The 17,208-nt window shown below is 38.9% G+C and overlaps 1 protein-coding gene across 2 annotated transcripts in view; it reads left to right on the plus strand.

Moving 5' to 3' along the window:
* Positions 1 to 17,208, plus strand: part of LOC117428933 (protein strawberry notch homolog 2) — a 50,224-nt gene that overhangs the window by 5,541 nt on the left and 27,475 nt on the right. For both annotated transcript variants that reach the window (XM_059014836.1, XM_059014835.1), the window contains exons 2-4: positions 9,098 to 9,308; positions 10,411 to 10,499; positions 16,061 to 16,172. In XM_059014836.1, the coding sequence (XP_058870819.1) occupies positions 9,186 to 9,308; positions 10,411 to 10,499; positions 16,061 to 16,172 (324 nt within the window). In that variant the 5' untranslated portion in view covers positions 9,098 to 9,185. The remainder of the gene's footprint in view (positions 1 to 9,097; positions 9,309 to 10,410; positions 10,500 to 16,060; positions 16,173 to 17,208) is intronic.

Genomic DNA, 17,208 nt, shown 5'->3' on the forward strand with positions numbered 1-17,208 from the left:
GTATTTTACATGAGAAAATATCTGGGCATACCTTCAAAGCCTCCCGTATTTCCACATAACGTTTTTGTGTAGTGTATGCATTGTTGTTCAGTGATTACATAATCGCAGATATTACTTCTGGCCCGAAAAGTTTTCAAAGCTCAGGCACAGTTCTTGTGGCAAACTGTCATCTAACCCAGGGTTTCCCAATCCTGGTCCTGGGGGACCCCCAGTGTCTGCTGGTTTTCATTCAAATAGAGCTCTCAGTTACTTAACTAGACCCTTCATTGAACTGATCATTTGCTTAATTAGACCTTTTTGATTGTTTTCAGCTCTTAAACAGCTGCAGGGTTGACGTTACTTATAATATGTTATAGCTAACTTGAAATCTGCAACTGTTTAAGAGCTGAAAACAAGTAAAGTCTAATTAAGCAAATTATCAGTTCAATTAAGGGTCTAGTTAAGTAACTTGAGAGCTCAGTTGGAATGAAAACCAGCAGACACAGGGGGTCCTCAGGACCAGGATTGGGAAACCCTGGTCTAACCCAAGAGGTGAATGCTGTTTGTATAGCCTGGTATTTTGGAGTGCATACAGAGTCCCATTCAACAGCAGAGCAAACCGCGGTGAAACAAAACAATCATATCATATAAACACGATCAATCTAATTGGGTTTACATAGAATGAAACAAGAGAGTGTTTAAAAACATACCGAGTTCGAGACTTTTTGAAGAAGTTATTGAGTCACATGTCGAATCTTACTTTACAAACTGTGGGCTGCTGTTCTTCACACAGACCATGTTCCATAGTCTGGATTTATTGATGGACGCAAATTTGAGTTTTCAAAATCCCTGATTTGTTTAATAATTGAAGCAGCTCTGGAACCTACCATTTCAGTAGTCTGTCAGTGCACGGAAAGTACCATGCTGACTTCAAACTGTAATTATTCTATGCAATAAACACCATTTAAAATAAATTAAATAAATAAATAAATGACAGCGTGATTTGAACAATAGCAACTTGAAATGACCCCCTTAGGTATCATTTTCTTAATCACAGTGCTATATAACCAGAAACCGCATCAGTCAGCAGGTTATTTAATCCCATCTGACTTTCTTTTGTGTTTAACTGCATTCATTATCTTTTTGATTGTAATCTGGTGATAAATCGTATTTATGACTCCAGGGTTGATTGGTCCTGAAAGCGTTCTTTCTCAATGGGATGAGGCGGTGGTGGAGGGGATGAAGTGGACTCATGTGTCTAATCAGACTCAAACCAGTTATCACTTTAAATGTCACAGACGAGTAAGTGTTAATTGGGTTACAGGCATGAAAAAATAAATGTTTAAATTAATTGGGAATTCCAGTACTTGGTAGCAGCAACGGCTGGGGCCTCCTTAGAAGTTATTGTTTTTATCTCAATCTCTGCAGGTACAGCATTACAGCATTTATTTATTTTAGATCTATTTATCCATGATTCTCAAATCACATATTAGTTTGGTAGTCACACTTTAGCCCTCTGCAGACAGTAACAATCCACATATAATCACCACACAGTTATTATTATTATTATTATTATTATTTATTTATTTATTAGCAGACGCCCTTATCCAGGGCGACTTACAATTGTAACAAGATATCACATTATTTTTACACACAATTACATTATTTTTTACACATTATTTTTACATACAATTACCCATTTATACAGTTGGGTTTTTACTGGATCAATCTAGGTAAAGTACCTTGCTCAAGGGTACAGCAGCAGTGTCCCCCACAAGGGATTGAACCCACGACCCTCTGTTCAGGAGTCCAGAGCCCTAACCACTACTCCACACTGCTGCCCCACAGATTGTTTAGCACAGATTGTACTAGGAACTGCATGCAGTCTTGCAGGGGATTGTAAGAGTTGGAGACTGTACTGCTCCCTCATGAAGAGGGGGAAAGCTCGCTGGACACAGGGGTTCGCCTTGCCCCTGCTGCACCTTCACAGTACCTCATAATGATGTGCTTTGTTAGTTTCTATGAGGTGCAATCTAGGTGAGATCACTGCCAATACAACCCTTGTCATGTTGCGCACCAAAAAATCATCACAAATAATGAAAAGAATAATAAAAAACCGTATTTACAATATCAGTCCTTGATCTTGTGGGTGTTTTGGGAACGTTGAGTAATTATCGTGCTAATCAGAAATTTGGTTAAGGCTGTCGAGGATTTCTAATGAAACCCCTCGTGGGCGAAAAAAAAACTGCCAAACTACGCTTCTGAACTTTCTGCCACCCTGCATTCATGAAGCCAGTCTGGCTTTTGCCAGTCAATATTTTAGTCTGATAGGATGCCTCTAGCCACCTGCTTCACAAAACTTATCACTGCGTGAGAAATAGAAAGGTCAGAGACCAGTAAGTCACACTGTGTTAATGTCACAGGTCATGTTTTTGAGGCAGTGTGCTTCTGTGTGTGGAGCTCAGGGCCTGTGGATCAGCTGCACACCACTCTAGCTCTATAGGAAAGATAACTCCACTCAAAACAAGACCACTAAACTAATCTAATCATTAATAGGTATTTTTCTGTACACTGAAGCTGTTTAATTGGTTGCCCTTGTGTAGTCTTTTTGTAAAGTTGTATAAGGCACAACGTCAAGTGGACAACCTTTTTTGGCAAGTTCTTTCGTCAGTTTAGTGATTTTATGTACATAAATGGAGCCAAAAGGATGTGTATGTTTCTGACCGTGTTTTATATACCAGGTTGGTTATAAAGGCTGTAGGACACTTCCGTTGAGGTAGGTTTGTGTTTGTGTGTGTGTGTGTGTGTGTTGCTCATCATTTTGATATGGATATGTTTTATTGCAGGAAGTGCATATTACAGGCACCCTTTGGAAGGGTTTCATTGTCAAATATTATGCAAATTTAAAAAGAAGAATAGTCATAGCAGGGATGTATGCACATGTGCCATCATTTAAATTGGTTTGGGTTGTTTTGCAAAGGGGCATCCCAATTGATAACCACTCTGTAGGCTGGATGTTGTTCCTATATGATTACTAAGGAGTTGTCTATTTAAGTGCATGAGTGCTGTCTTGCTCTATGTGCACCGGAAAGCAATGCAGATGGTTACAGCTGAATATTTAGGGACAAGCTGGAAGAATGACTGGAATGTTCATAAATGTCAATTGCTAAATTCTAATTAAAAAATAATAATAATAATCAACACCTGCACCAGTGTTTGAATCCGCTGTAACCCGAACAGAGAAATGACTTCCAGTAAGCCACAGGGTTGGGATGATATTTGACTCATCGCAAGTTTGCTGAGTATACCCAGGCATGAATTAAGACAAGTACACCTCTCCAGCTGTGGTCAAAGGTTTTGCATCACCTATAATTTTAGGATTGAGACATAATTAAAAAAAAGAAAACTATAGGAACATAATTTAGATATTTTATTTAATATCATGTAATCAAAGAAACTACAAAATGATATCACAGAAGTCTACCGGAAGCCGTAATAGAAGGTACAGTATTTCATGTTAGATTTAGAAATGTCACATTTTTCAATTTGTCAGTTTTATCGTTCAGTATATGGAAAACTACAAAGTGGTATGCAATTCAATATGTTGATGTAACATTAATCAGCAGGTTTCATTTGACTTTATGAAGCAATGAGAGTTAATTTGATAGGGTGATGCAAAACGTTTAGCCATAGCTGTATATAACTAACAATTGAAGTCATTATTATGAGGTGGAGGCGGGAACTACCTTGCCCCCAGGGAAGGAAACATGCCCTTCCCATCTCTGATTCTTTTGTACTGTTTAGTCAATAGGGTGTTCCTGAACCCATTCACAACTCCTATGATTTATATAGTAGACAGCTGGAATAACCCAACATGACGTTCCGCACATCGTGATAACCCCCCAGCCCCTCCAAGAGTGAATGTTCAGGACCAGTTTCAGCTGCAAAGTTCATTAGAAATATTACAGCTACAGCAGCTCACGCACCACGCTCTTGTGTCTTGTACGGACAGGACGGTTCTGACAGTGTGACTACAGGGGGGTCTTTGATTCTTAGCCAACAGGCGCCTCGTTTTAATTGTTACCTTCTTCAAAACAAGATGACTTTGATACAGGCTGTTTTTGCTTCAGACCACGTGTAAACTCTGTTTGGAATTGAAAAAGAAGAGCCCCACTCTGCCACGTGTGAAGGTTTCTCTTATCTTAAATCTGTCTATTCGAGTTTGTCAGAGATCTCCCCAGTTTGTCTGGTTTTGTGTCTTGTTTTGTTGCGGTGTGACAATGCGAGGTCTCTCTGGGTTAAGACTTGATAATGGAATTTGGTGCAGTAAAACAACAGGGTGCTGAAATGCAGTTATCTGATACATGCAAAAGCACTGGTTTAAATAGACCTATGTCTAAAAGGTGTAACCTGCCTACTTGTCCCTTTTAAAACATGCTTTAAACAAATATTGTTGATTGAGTAGCACACGGCATAGAGAATACAAAGTATTATTAACAAGTCGATATGGGGTGTTTTGCTTTTACCAATACGTTGGTAAACTGTACTTTAAAAACAGATGTCTGTGAATAACCTTTTGCATTAAGTTTCACTTAAAAATGTTTGTTGGGATATATTTTGACAAATACCCAGAGTAATTAAAAGCTACTGTCCTGCATTTACTAGAAGTGATTAATAATGTAGAGGGTTGGCAAGGTAGCCATGCTTTGTTGTAAGTTCTGATATATATAAATTTCTTTTTTCAGAGGCTAATCTGTTATTGTATTGGAAATCATTACAAGGCTCTTGCAATGCTTTTAAACTCAAGGCACACACCATACATTTTTGTAAGCAAGTAATTAAGTAAGGCAGTAGAATCCAGAAGGTATTCATACAGGTTAGATAAAGTGCAGGTGTTTTATTTCATGGATTTCTGTCGCCATGGAAGTGAAATAATTGCATTAGTCAGGTTGTGAAATTCTGCAAGTATTTAAATTTAGCAAGGATGCTGTGGTTACCCTCACGCTTCAAAAAATGTAGTTGCATTTTATTATTTGTGCTTCATATCAGCAACCAGGATAGGCAAGTAGAGGCTAGTTTTTATTTGTATATAAGCCTGTTCCTTGGAAATGTAGTTTTTAAGTTCAGTAAAATGCACTATTACATTACTGTGCTTCCCCTGTTCCGAAGATAATGACGTTCATTTCAAAATCCAACTTCCTTGCAGCGAAACATGTTCAAACTCCTGGTTGCTGCTTGGATGCCAAAAGCTGTCCTGATATTTCTCATTCGCTACTAAAACAGTAACTCAGAGAATCGAAAAATACTGTACACACCATGCAAGAGTGTTGGAATTGCTGTTTAAGGGATTTCTCCTACAGTAAGCAGGTTTTGAAGAGCTGACCTTTGGCACAGAAACCAATGTGGAGTCATAGATGCAGGTTATAAGTGAAGATTTACTGGAGTCCTGCAATAGCATTGCACAGCACTGCTAGCAGCTTAAAGTGAACCCCAAACTGTGTAGAAAGCATGGTAGCACAGACACTGTGCATCCAGCATGACCATGTTGTGAACTGGTACTTAGCTTTGACTTAGGAAGATTTGGCTGACTTGCCTATAGACTAACTCACAAACCATGATCATAGTGTGATGTTTCTGATTTACAGTGTCACACTGTAACCACTGAGCAAACGTACGCTGTAATCTAGTAAACAATATACTGCTAAACCATATATATTTGTGAACAAAGGTGTATTTTTGTGCATGCATCTGCATTGTTTTTGTTTAATCTCGTTAGATTAAATCTATTCCATTTTAGACTCCGTCATATGCGAAGTTCGTTTTCAGGCAATCTTCTTCAGTTTCTGGGAAACTGAAGCACTGAGGAGATTTCTCGTATTCTATTGATTTATTAGACGCAGAGAAAGAACCACTCTTAACCACCTTTTGGGCAAAAGGGTTATTTAAAATCTATTCCGACTGGTGATAAAAAGATCACTTTTTTCTGTTTACTCATGGCTCAGTCTTCTGATGAGAAATGATGGTGTTCGTTCTCTTATCAAGAACTTGATTCACCACTTCAAAGACTGGACTCGGTGATTGGTGGGTTTAGAAAAGCTTTAGCATCAGTATATCCTTTCTGAAAAGTGGTCTAACAGCGATGCCCTGGTACGTTGTCATTTCTTATTTTTTGTTTGTTCCACACAGTTGTATTCCATTAAGCATGTGAAAGATAACATCTGTAAAACTACCTTTTTTTTCTAAAGGGAAAAGGACTTGTATGCACAGAGCAGAATGGCAAATCTCACGTGGATAGAAAGGACTGCATCCAATGCAAAACTGAACCCAAACGGGGAAACGCATTCTCTTCCCATCGGAGCGATATCCCCGGATCGTTTGCACGTTAAATAGTAATTTTTAAAATGTTTGCACCTGGCTACTACTTGTAAATTAGACGTTGAGTCTCGAGCGCTCCCATGTAAATAAATAGCCCTAGATCAATAATTAACAACACTACAGTGTAACCTTTATTTGTTTGTCCTGTTTTTCTCCTTTAATCTCCTGATAAAGATCATTTACACTTGAGTAAACTTTCTGTTTAGTAGACAGTGTCTGGGTCACCCTTATTAAAATAAAATAAAAATTATATATATAATATGATGATTTGACTTTAAGTTTGTAAAGGGTGATAGGAATTAGTTTATTTCATTAACCAAGCCGAACATTTGATTGTAAGGGTTGAAATGATGGGTAAAACAAGTCAAAGCAAATCACTGTATTTATTCTTAGAATTCTTATGGAAAGATGGTGGAAAGTTGTGAAAATAAAGGGTGTTTTTATTTTTGAGCTAATGTCGTCATCCCTGACCTGAGCACTACCAGCTAATTTAAAAGTAACACACTTCTTGTAACTGTTGCCTTAGCTTTAAATCTATGGTTTGTCATTTACTGACAATGCACATCTTTCTGTAAGCATCGTTTAGCACTTCTGCAAGGTGGGGAAGGGGTGTGAAAGTTATTTAGACAACATCAGTGGGCTTCGTGGTTTAATCTTAGAAGCGTCTTAAAATGCCATTGCACTAGGGGTGCGTGGATTCACATGGTGAACCGTGATGTTTTTCTTGACGATACGATTATCGATACAGTGACCCTTAATACGTTTTTTTTTTTATAAAGAAATTTTATCTACTAACATAAACATGAGCATGCATTAAATCGTGTCTACACTGATAATTGGAGAATATTATGTATTAGCATGTCCTCTAGCAGCCTCACCTACCAATCGCTGTGTTCAGGGTGTTTTTGTCAAGTCCGCCGGGAGCTGTGCGAAGTGGAAGCTGGGCAGAGGCGGGTTATTAATGTTGATAATCTCTTCAGGGCGACAGAGAAATTCTATCTGCTCTGGCCGGTTTAAAATCCAGTGTGGACTATCATTATGTTCTTGATAAGACACACTGTGTGTAAAATGTGTAAGGCTCAAATCAAGTATTCAGGGAATACAATCAATCTGAGTGGCCATGAAACCCATCAGATCAACAGCACATTATCGCCATCACGGTCACAGGCGGCGTCAGATCGTGAAGGTATGATAACTCGCAATGCACGAGCTACACTAGAAACAATGTTCAAAACTATCTGCAACATCCGTGCGTGTTAGCAAAGCATTACCTGTGCATGCCAGGGACCAGTCTGTGCTGACGGAGTGTTCTCCACTGCTAGAGGTGTGGTAACAGCACAGAGAAGTGCACTCAAACCAGGACTTGGTGTTCCTCGAGAAAAAACTCAGCAACGTTGTCTGGGGCCCTGATTTTGTAATTTTGTTTTAAAGAAATGTAAAGAATAGATAGGAAGCAAAAGCAAAGCAGACCGTGAAGCATTTTGGACCAAAAGTGCTTTACCAGTGTTATTGCAGACACCCTCATATCGTGAAGACACTGCTGATACCCAGTCCTACATTACACCACGGCAAAGTCTTGAGGTCTACACTGAAGTAGTTGCATCATTTTATTTACCTCCAATTTGATATCAGAATTGTCTGTATTTGTAAAACGTTACAAGCACAATGCAATAGAAAAAGCCAGACTTAATAAAATCTCTATTATGGGGGTTATCGCTGATCTGAGCCCTGCATCTCAAGCAGTGTGTTTCACATTCATTACAACTTTTAAAGCGTCCTGGGATGCCCTGGCACGAAGAACGCTAAATAAGAGTACGTTTGTGTTGTATTATTGTAAATTTTCAAGCTACTGTAAACCCTGAATTCTCATTGTCTGTAATGGGCTGCCCGGTGTAAGGTAGCCTCTTGACTGAAGGCTTTCTGCTGGCACACTTCCTCAGATTCTGAGGCTCTGAACTTTAAATGCTATTGAGTTTCACATTCATTACAGCTTTAAAGCACAGTACTGTTCTCAGTATTTAAATTTTTTTTTAATAGCATTATCGTAACAAAGAAGAAGTGCAAAGTTCATGTCTCTTTTCTGATTCATTAAAACCCCTGAGATTGCAGGCTTGAACTTTGCGTCTTTTGTACAGAGTAATATTTTTGAACACCCACCAGTTTCACTTGCATGTGTAGTGTGTGTTCTTCAAACACTAGGAGAAATGAATCACTACCTACAGCTTATTGATCTTGTTCACATACAGTTACTTGCTCTATACCAGGAACGCCTTTAGGAACATTTCATAGAGACTATTATTCCTCTTCAGAATGTACTGTTATGACAATAAAACAATTTAAACAAACGTTTGATAGAAAATAGATTTATACAGGCTTCAACTAGGCATTAATAATAATACTTTGCTGTCTGTTTTACTGTTTGATTTTGTCTGGAGCTGGGTTGTTGCTGGCACTACAGCAGCTATGCACAGAAGAGTGAAGCATGAGAGAATTTGGTCAATATAAAATGAAATATTAGGACAGTATGTGGGAAACTGTTGAACCTGGTGTATACAGCAGTAACTTCCATACATTTGTGTGCAGTGGAGAGAGCTGTGCAGTCTTGCAGCATAGCACAGTTAAAGCAATACTGATCCGAAGCTCACTTTACTGAGCATCCCAGCGAGGGTAGCTTATATGTTTTTGTCAAGCCGCCATCACTACTTCATATCCCGTAAATCATGCAAGTTATTTTTTCCCTCAGGTCATGGGTGGCAAGAAGCCTGTCTAGATAAAGACTTCATTATCCCTTTGGAAGGCCCTCACTCAGCCGCGATGCATCGGACAGCCTAATGCTCTTGGTCTCTACACATCCTGTCATGGACGGGGAGAATTACCTGCACCCAGAGGGACCCCTACTAGACAGCCCGATGTTTAGCCTGTCAAACCCTTCACTTCTCCCCACAGCAATGGAGGTAAGTGTAGCCAAGCGGAGACACATAACAGCATGGTCTGTTCAATCTGGGTTTATGAGAAAGATGGGTAAGAGATCACTAATGAGCACATTTTATCCTGAGAACTTACTCGTACACTAATTTTATAGTCTTGTCCTGCCAAGAATGTCAAATGTATAGTTAACAGAGGTGGAAGTTTTCAACAGGATAATCCACCACCCCCAAAAAAATAAATAAACATGCATCAGTCTAACTAGGGCTGCCTAATCCTGCTTCTAAGATCTCTTATTAATCTATGGATATAGTGCCACAGAAGCATCCTACCTGCGTCTGAAGTTTGTATCTAAGAAAGTATCAACAAAGACACTCCATAAACCCTTTACAGTGCTGTCTCTATTGTCTGTACTGACAGCCAAAGCTGGTTATTTTATAGAAACCTTTTCCAGTGATCCTGGTCTCCAAACCTCCATTGAAAGGTGTTTTTAGACTGATTGCACACCCTCCTTTTTTTTTTTTTTTTTTTTTGTACCCACTATCTAGAAAATCTGGAAAAACCTGTCTCTGCTCTTGTAATTTTTCAAAGGCCAATAATAGCCCCTGAGATATGATTGTTATTAAGTTATGAACCCTGTTTAGCTTCCACTTTTTCTGTCCTATTGCACAGTAGGCAGGTCAGAGATCTGCTCTCTGAACAATTCATTTATCCAGGCTTGATGTTTTATTCTGGGTTGCGTTTCTCCTTCTCTGTCTCCAGTTAGGCTATTGCCTATTCCTCTCAACTGAACTTGAGCTGAATTTAAAGTAATGTGTCAACTTGCAAACTGACTCGCACTGGTTAAGAAATGAAAATATTAACTTTACCAGCACCCCAGGTTATTATAGATGATTTGTTCTCAAAGACGGGGCAACTTTGATGTCTTAAACCGTGTATCTTTTATGCACAAAAAAATCAGTTTCCCTGCAATCTGCCCCGATTTATCCTTGAACAGTGTCCCAGATCACGTTTTTTCTTATTAGGAAGAGCATGTCTCTGAAACGTATTGGAACAGAGTATCAGTAGCAGTGTTATAAAACTAGCAAGGAATAACCAATTCTTTTTTTTTTTTTTGTTTGTTTGTTTCAGAACCATATGTCTCCATCTAGTTCGTGGGCCACGTTCTCCTCACATCAGGCTACATATAACTTGCACTACCCTATGCAATCTGGAAACCAGTACGTGTTTTTATTTATATATACATGTGTGTTTTATCATCTGTGTTGATCACTTCTGCCTTCCTTTTTTAATGCTTTTCTTAACAAAAACTATGGGCCAGTGGCCAATTGCATAGAACATCTTAAGTACAATTTCTCCTTAGTTTTCCCCATAAGTTTTCCTTGAGTTTAAGGGTATTACAGAAAGTAGCTTAACAAATTTCGGTCAATACCCTAGTTAAGGGAAAAATGTACCCTTACCTGTTATTGTTAAACTTCGTACTTTAGGTCTTTTATGTAACCAGCCCTAGGACTTTTTGATGTCCCTAAGTGGTGGCAAATATGGTTTCTGTATCAAACAGGATAGAAGTGACAATCTGCGTGTTGCAACTCTGCCAGCTAGATTTATTACCTTTATTACTGATTTACTGCCCAAAGTCACTGTATAAACCACCTCGTCCTCCAGGCTGTGTTTTTATTTACATAAAAAAACCTCCTGACTCCATTGAGAGTGATAATTTGCAAACGTCAGGGTGCAGGGATGGAAATAAGACTCCTGTTGCAGAGCAGTTTCACGCGTTCCAGATTTTAATATGTGCTTGATTAGCCACAGTGTGTAGGTAACAAGCTCAGATGTGTCTTCTGAAACTCGTAGTAAAACCAGGAATGGATCAAGCTGCTATCCAATGGGGAGTCTTATTTCCGTCCCTGGGGTGGAGTAAAACCTGTGCCAAAACCAAAAAAAAAAAAAGATCAGGTGATTTTTATTGTTTCCATGGAGTATGTCTCCCATTTCCCTTTTTGGAGTTTCTTTCTCTCGTATCTCTGAAAACTGTTCCCTGTTTGTCTGTGGTGCAGGGCAGCATGCCATCTTCGTCGTTGATAAAAAATAATAAGAATTCATTGCTCATTGAGTGGTGACGTCTTCACATTTCCTGTTCTTCCACTGAAATCAGGCAGTACACTTTAATGTTAATCTGAATCTCTGGTTTGAGAGCAGGATTTTCTGTGGCTTGAAGCTGCGTATATTAAACTGTAAAGAGCGATGTAGTACGTACTGCAAATGGGACACCAGAACTGTGCCAACCATTACAAATGACGATGAATAGCAATAATCATAATTTTTGTCCTAATTCCCGCATTTTTAAATCTGCATTGCTATATGGTGATAAAGGCAGAGATAGTATGTGTTCATTAGCATGTGTACATCATTCTTTTAGGACTTGGCTAAAACAGAAAATTGGTAACTTTTAGATTTAGGTAATGATTCTGTAAATTGTCTTATGGGTATCAGAACTAAGGGATAAGCCCCCCCAACACACACACACACACACACACACACGTTTTATGTGCTGCATTTGTGGTTGTCATTATGTGGGCATTTTGCATGTAGCTTGCTTATTGTATTTTTTAAAACTTACAGAGAATTTTGTTTCTCATTTCCCACACCCCCACTAAAATGGCATGAGATCACTCACTTTACTAGACACGTCTGAATATTAATCGCATCTTTCACATCTCCAGTGTTAAACTTTCAGGCAGGGGATAGATTTATATGTATTATTAAAACTATTACTGTTGCAACATGCCATAAACATTCTATTGGTTTGCTGCAAGGAATTCAAAAAGGAATGATTGAATTAATTAATACAATTTTCAGGATTTAAAATAAAATGAATCTCCTCCTCCTCCTCCTCCTCCTCCTCCTCTACAGCCCTCAAGGCAAGCAAAGGCTATTTTGCAGGAAGTGAAGGGCTATTTATTTATCACAGTGCTTCCACCCCCACCCACAAGTAATACGGTCCCCTTACAAGCTGTAACTTTATTTTTTACTTCTGAATCAATTGCCACTTCAAGTCAAAGCGTGGGGTTCAGCTTGAGGCTTTTCTTTTTAAATATAAAATAAAATAACCTAGTCATGAATGGACTTGGTTCACTGTCTTGGTTCTTGGCTCACATAAGCCAAGGCATTTCCTGAAGCAGCCAGGGCAGCCCTTTACAATCTTATTTAAACACACTCTCTTCTCTGTGTGTAACTTTGCTGTTTCCTGCTAATGTAACCAGGCTCTTGTAGAATTAGTTAATGGTATGCGTGCAACACTATTGCTATTTAAAGCACAGCACATGACCCAGGTGTTGCTGACAAGTTTCAGCAGTGATTTATTGCTCCAAGTGTGAAATTGAGCCATGGGCACCAAGGCTTGTATGCAGAACTTCAGCAAAGCTCAGCTTATTGGTGTACTTGCAAGAGGGCTTTTCTTCTTTGTTTGGAATAATATGAACATTTGAAGATACACCATAATCAATTCTAGTACTGTAATACAGTGTGATGCAGAACTTTTTGCAGAAGGCTGCTGTAAATGTAGTATACTGTATCAGGGATGGAAACACAACTCCCATTGCATAGCAGTTTGATCCATTCCTAATTGTACTGTGTTTACTAAGACACACCTGAGCTTGTTACCTATACACTGGGGCTAATCAAGCATATATTAAAACCTGGAATGGTTGAAACTGCTATGCAATAGGAATGTTATTTCCATCCCTGTATATTTATGATACAGGTAGCACAGTGAGTTAATGCTCCCTCTGAAGACCTGGCTTTGAATACAGCTGCGGTCACAAGTGAAACGAGCTGGGTGCTCTAGCCCCCAGTGGACACATCGGAGAACTGCCACTTAATTCGACACAAATGGCACTTGGCACGCTTACAAGAAGTATGAAAATTAAAAAGGATAAAGTGTGGTCCTTCCATTCCTGGGCAGGCCTGAGCATGCTTATGGGGCAGTGAGGGGAAGCATGCAGTGCCTCTGCATGTGCTGCCCTGTCTCTGTGTGGGTTAAGAATAGAAACTCCAGTCTCCGGTGCTGCCATTCATGAAAAAAAAAGAAAACGCACAAAGAAAAAGGCGGCTGTCTTCAGGTAGGTCGTTTCGTTCGTGCTCTGTGAGTTACAACATTCGACACTGACGGGAAATGCACTATGAACATGCAAAGCATGCTGTTTGCTGTGTGAGTATTTTATGAAATAGGGTGTGAAAAGTACACCACCACAAGGTGAGGGTTAGGTCCCAGTCAGTTAAATACAGGAGATATTCAGAGCTCATTTCAGGCATATATCCTGACTGCAGTTACAGTACAGGAGAAGTAGAGACTAGGTGGAATTTAGCCAGGCCACAATTTGACGCAGGTATTTGTTGAGGACACCAGGGTACTTTTAAGTGTTTGGAAAGTTTAGTATTGTCCCTTCAGCGAAACACCTGTCGCATTTAATGTTTACCATTTTTGTCATAGTTTTTATGTGTTATCTGTAGTTTGGAAACCCCCCCCCTCTCTAAGGTGATGTCACAGACGTGCCACGTAACACAGTAAATAAATAGCGTGTCTGTGCAGATAATGGGCATGCAGTTTGTTTTTAGGGCTTGGGGGTGGGGCATTGGTAACGGTTAGATATATTAAGGGATGTAATAAAATCTCATACCACTTGAGATTCAGACTTCATATTTGCAGAGTTACATGAACATGACAAGGACCTAATATGACTCATGTGATTTTTAGCTTGCTTGTAGACACAATGAGGGGAATCCACAATCCTTTTAGTTTAAGTGGCACCATTTGATCAAAACATACACCTGTTTATGCTGTTACAAGACTAGTAATAAATAACTTAAGAATCTACCTAAAAGCCCTGCGAAATGGATTCCTAGTTTGCAGTTTGTTTTAATGGGTACTCCTTTTTTTTAGACACTTCAGAGTAAATGGCTTTGTGTAACTGCCACAGGTTGTTCACAGAAACAGTTATTTTTTTGTCCCTGTTGTATAGTTTCAATGTAGTATCAAATAAACAGCTTATTTTATAATTCCAGCTATTGCAATGTAATGAGACTATAAGAAGATGAATGGAAAGATACATAGAACGATATTTAATGTTATTGGGTGTGCACTGAAATCTTTAACAAAAAATGAGAATCTTAAAACTAAAACAACATGAGAACAGACTACTATAAATGTTTAAATATGATAAATACAGTACAAAAGCACTTTATATATGTATTATTATCAGGTTTGAATTCATTATATAACCCAGTGGCTGAAAGTGGTCTTGGAGGTAGCTGTCTGTTTCAGTATGGGTTGGGTTTTATTAAAATGGAAACTGAAAGACAGAACACTGCTTGTGAACCCTTGGAGAAAGGAATGCAATTACACTTTGTGAAGAGATAAGCAGTTAATCTAACATGTTTCTGCTTACCTGAAAAAGATTGTAACCTCAAGCGTTGCCTTCAGCTAAAACCCCACTAGTTTGCAGTATTTGTATTTTATTCCTTGGATGTATTCAAAATGTCTAGGTGTCCCTCTTCTATAATATTTATGTAATTCGACTTTTTTCTGGTCTTTCCTAAAATCAAAAATTGCTATGATGACATTGTCTAATAATTACTGTATTTCAAAAAGTTTAAAGACTATCAATATTCTATAGAAGGAAGGAAGGTGTCTGAATTCTCTGAAGTATTATGAAGGTACAAGGGGCATATGTGTCCCACAAATAAAAGATGAAACCTTCTTATTTTTGCAGTGAGGTGCGTGGGGTTTATAATGTACGGACAGGTTGGATCTGGTTATCCAGATTGTCAGTTTTCTTTGAGATACCGTTTGAACTGCTCAATTCCTTGTGCACGTTGAGGGGTTAAAAAGTGGCCATGCCCTGTAGAGTCTCCTTATTGCCCATGAAGTATTCCAGCAGCTTCTGTTATACAAATCTGCTGATCTTTCGTTTTAAAAGACTTTTATTATATTGACTTTTTTTTTTTTATAGAGAAGTGTAAACCTTTTAATCACTCCCAACTCAAAATGAAACTGAAAGTAGAAACTGTGCACGGCATAAGTAGCGAGTGGACGACAGACCTGCTGAACAAAAAAGTGAAATGAACGTTCTGAAAGGAAGCTAAGCCGAACTTTTTGAGGGGTGTATACATGTAATATTTTTTAATTTGGCAGTTTGACTGGGATAAATGACGTTATGAGGTAGGAGAACAGCTGAGTCAATGAGCTGGAGAGAAAATTGAGCAACATTGGAGCGCAGAGTCTCCTCCTCAAATGCAGAAGTGCTGTAGGCTGTTGTATATTTTTTCCTTTCATTTTTTTAATTAATTCCTTACCGGCTCGGTTTTCTTTTTATTGATCTTCATTGTAGACTGCAGTCACAGATATTGTAAATGACTGTCGTAGGAGTGCTGTGTCTCATTTACAGTATGTGTATATATACTCTGTGTGTGTATATATTATATAATATATATATATATATATATATATATATATATATATATATATATATATATACACACACACAAATACTGTATGTACTGTAGAAGTAAGAAAACCACAGTGTTTATTATGCTTGCATGTGACTTCAATCAATACTTGAGTGCACTTTGCTGTGCTTTTTACCATGTCATACCACACTTGTTGGAATGAAAAGAAAAATAAGAATGACACTGGCTTTCATTCACTTTGGAACTCCCCCTCTTCTCATTGCATGACAGAGCAGTGTGAATAATCAATGCTATTGTGTCTGTCTGTCTTCAGGCAATATTTTAATACCACTTCAGAGATGCCCATGGAAACGTTCAGTCCGCACCATTTCCAAGACGGGGATTTAAACCTCACCAGCCATGTGAGAAATGGAGACTTTTCTCAGGTAAGGCATTCAAGGTTTCTTCCTCATACTGGAGCCCATGCTGTGTTCTGATGGGTTTCTTTTGTGTGTGTAAGAGGACATCAGTACTTTAGTCCGGTACTACATATGTAAATAGGACTTCATTTTGTAAAGTATGGCTTTTAATTGATTTTTGTATGTTTTGTAAGTGTTCGGTGGCTGCCTCTAATCAAGTTGGGAGTGTATTTCTCTTTGCTGTGCTTTGAGTCGGGTCTGTCATACAGACTAACCAGCTGATTTCATCTTGCTTAATCTGTTTCTACAGAACCTGTAGTGTTTAGAATGCTTTGTCATTGACATTCTGAGTGGGAGATCTACACTCTCGGCGATGTTATAAGTGTGGTTGCTGTGAATACGTTCCAACGGGGACAAGACTTTGTAATATAATATTACAATATTCAATCTAATCAGTTATGTTAATATTTAGGCTATAGTCGACTTTACTAAAATGTGAACCTAATAAAGTAAGCAGCACTTGCAAATACTGTCCGGTCAGTGGTTTAAAAATCCTTCAGGCAATTTAAAAAATGGTGAATGAGGTTTCTGGCACGTCTGTCTTTGCCCTGAGTTTGATGAGTTTCATTTCCATGTAAAAGATGGATTTTACTGCCTGTTACAGTTTGGTGGTCCTTGTGATTCACATGCACACATGATTTGAATTGATTAATCACATGTTCACGAAGCCCGAAGCATTGCTTAACCACCTTCCCCACGCCCAGACGCCAGCTACAATGTGCTGTGGTTTGCTATTGAACATTGTTTTCAGATGACATCATGGGAAAGTACCTGCAAGCGATCCCGTGCCTCCAGGTGGAGTGATGTTCTTGTTTCAGTCAGAAGCAAGGGGATAAGTGGACAGGAAAACGTGGCTGAACAAGTCCTCTAAAATGTCCGACCAGTTGGGAATACAGTGCAGTACTGGCGTCTCATCTTAAAAGTGCCTCTTCCTGTATTTATGTTACGGCCTGTCCTGTACTCGTAGCCAGTTGAACGAGGCAGACCGAGGTCCCTCTGTTAC

Source organism: Acipenser ruthenus, chromosome 49 (assembly GCF_902713425.1).
Source record: "Acipenser ruthenus chromosome 49, fAciRut3.2 maternal haplotype, whole genome shotgun sequence".
Lineage (NCBI taxonomy): Eukaryota > Metazoa > Chordata > Actinopteri > Acipenseriformes > Acipenseridae > Acipenser > Acipenser ruthenus.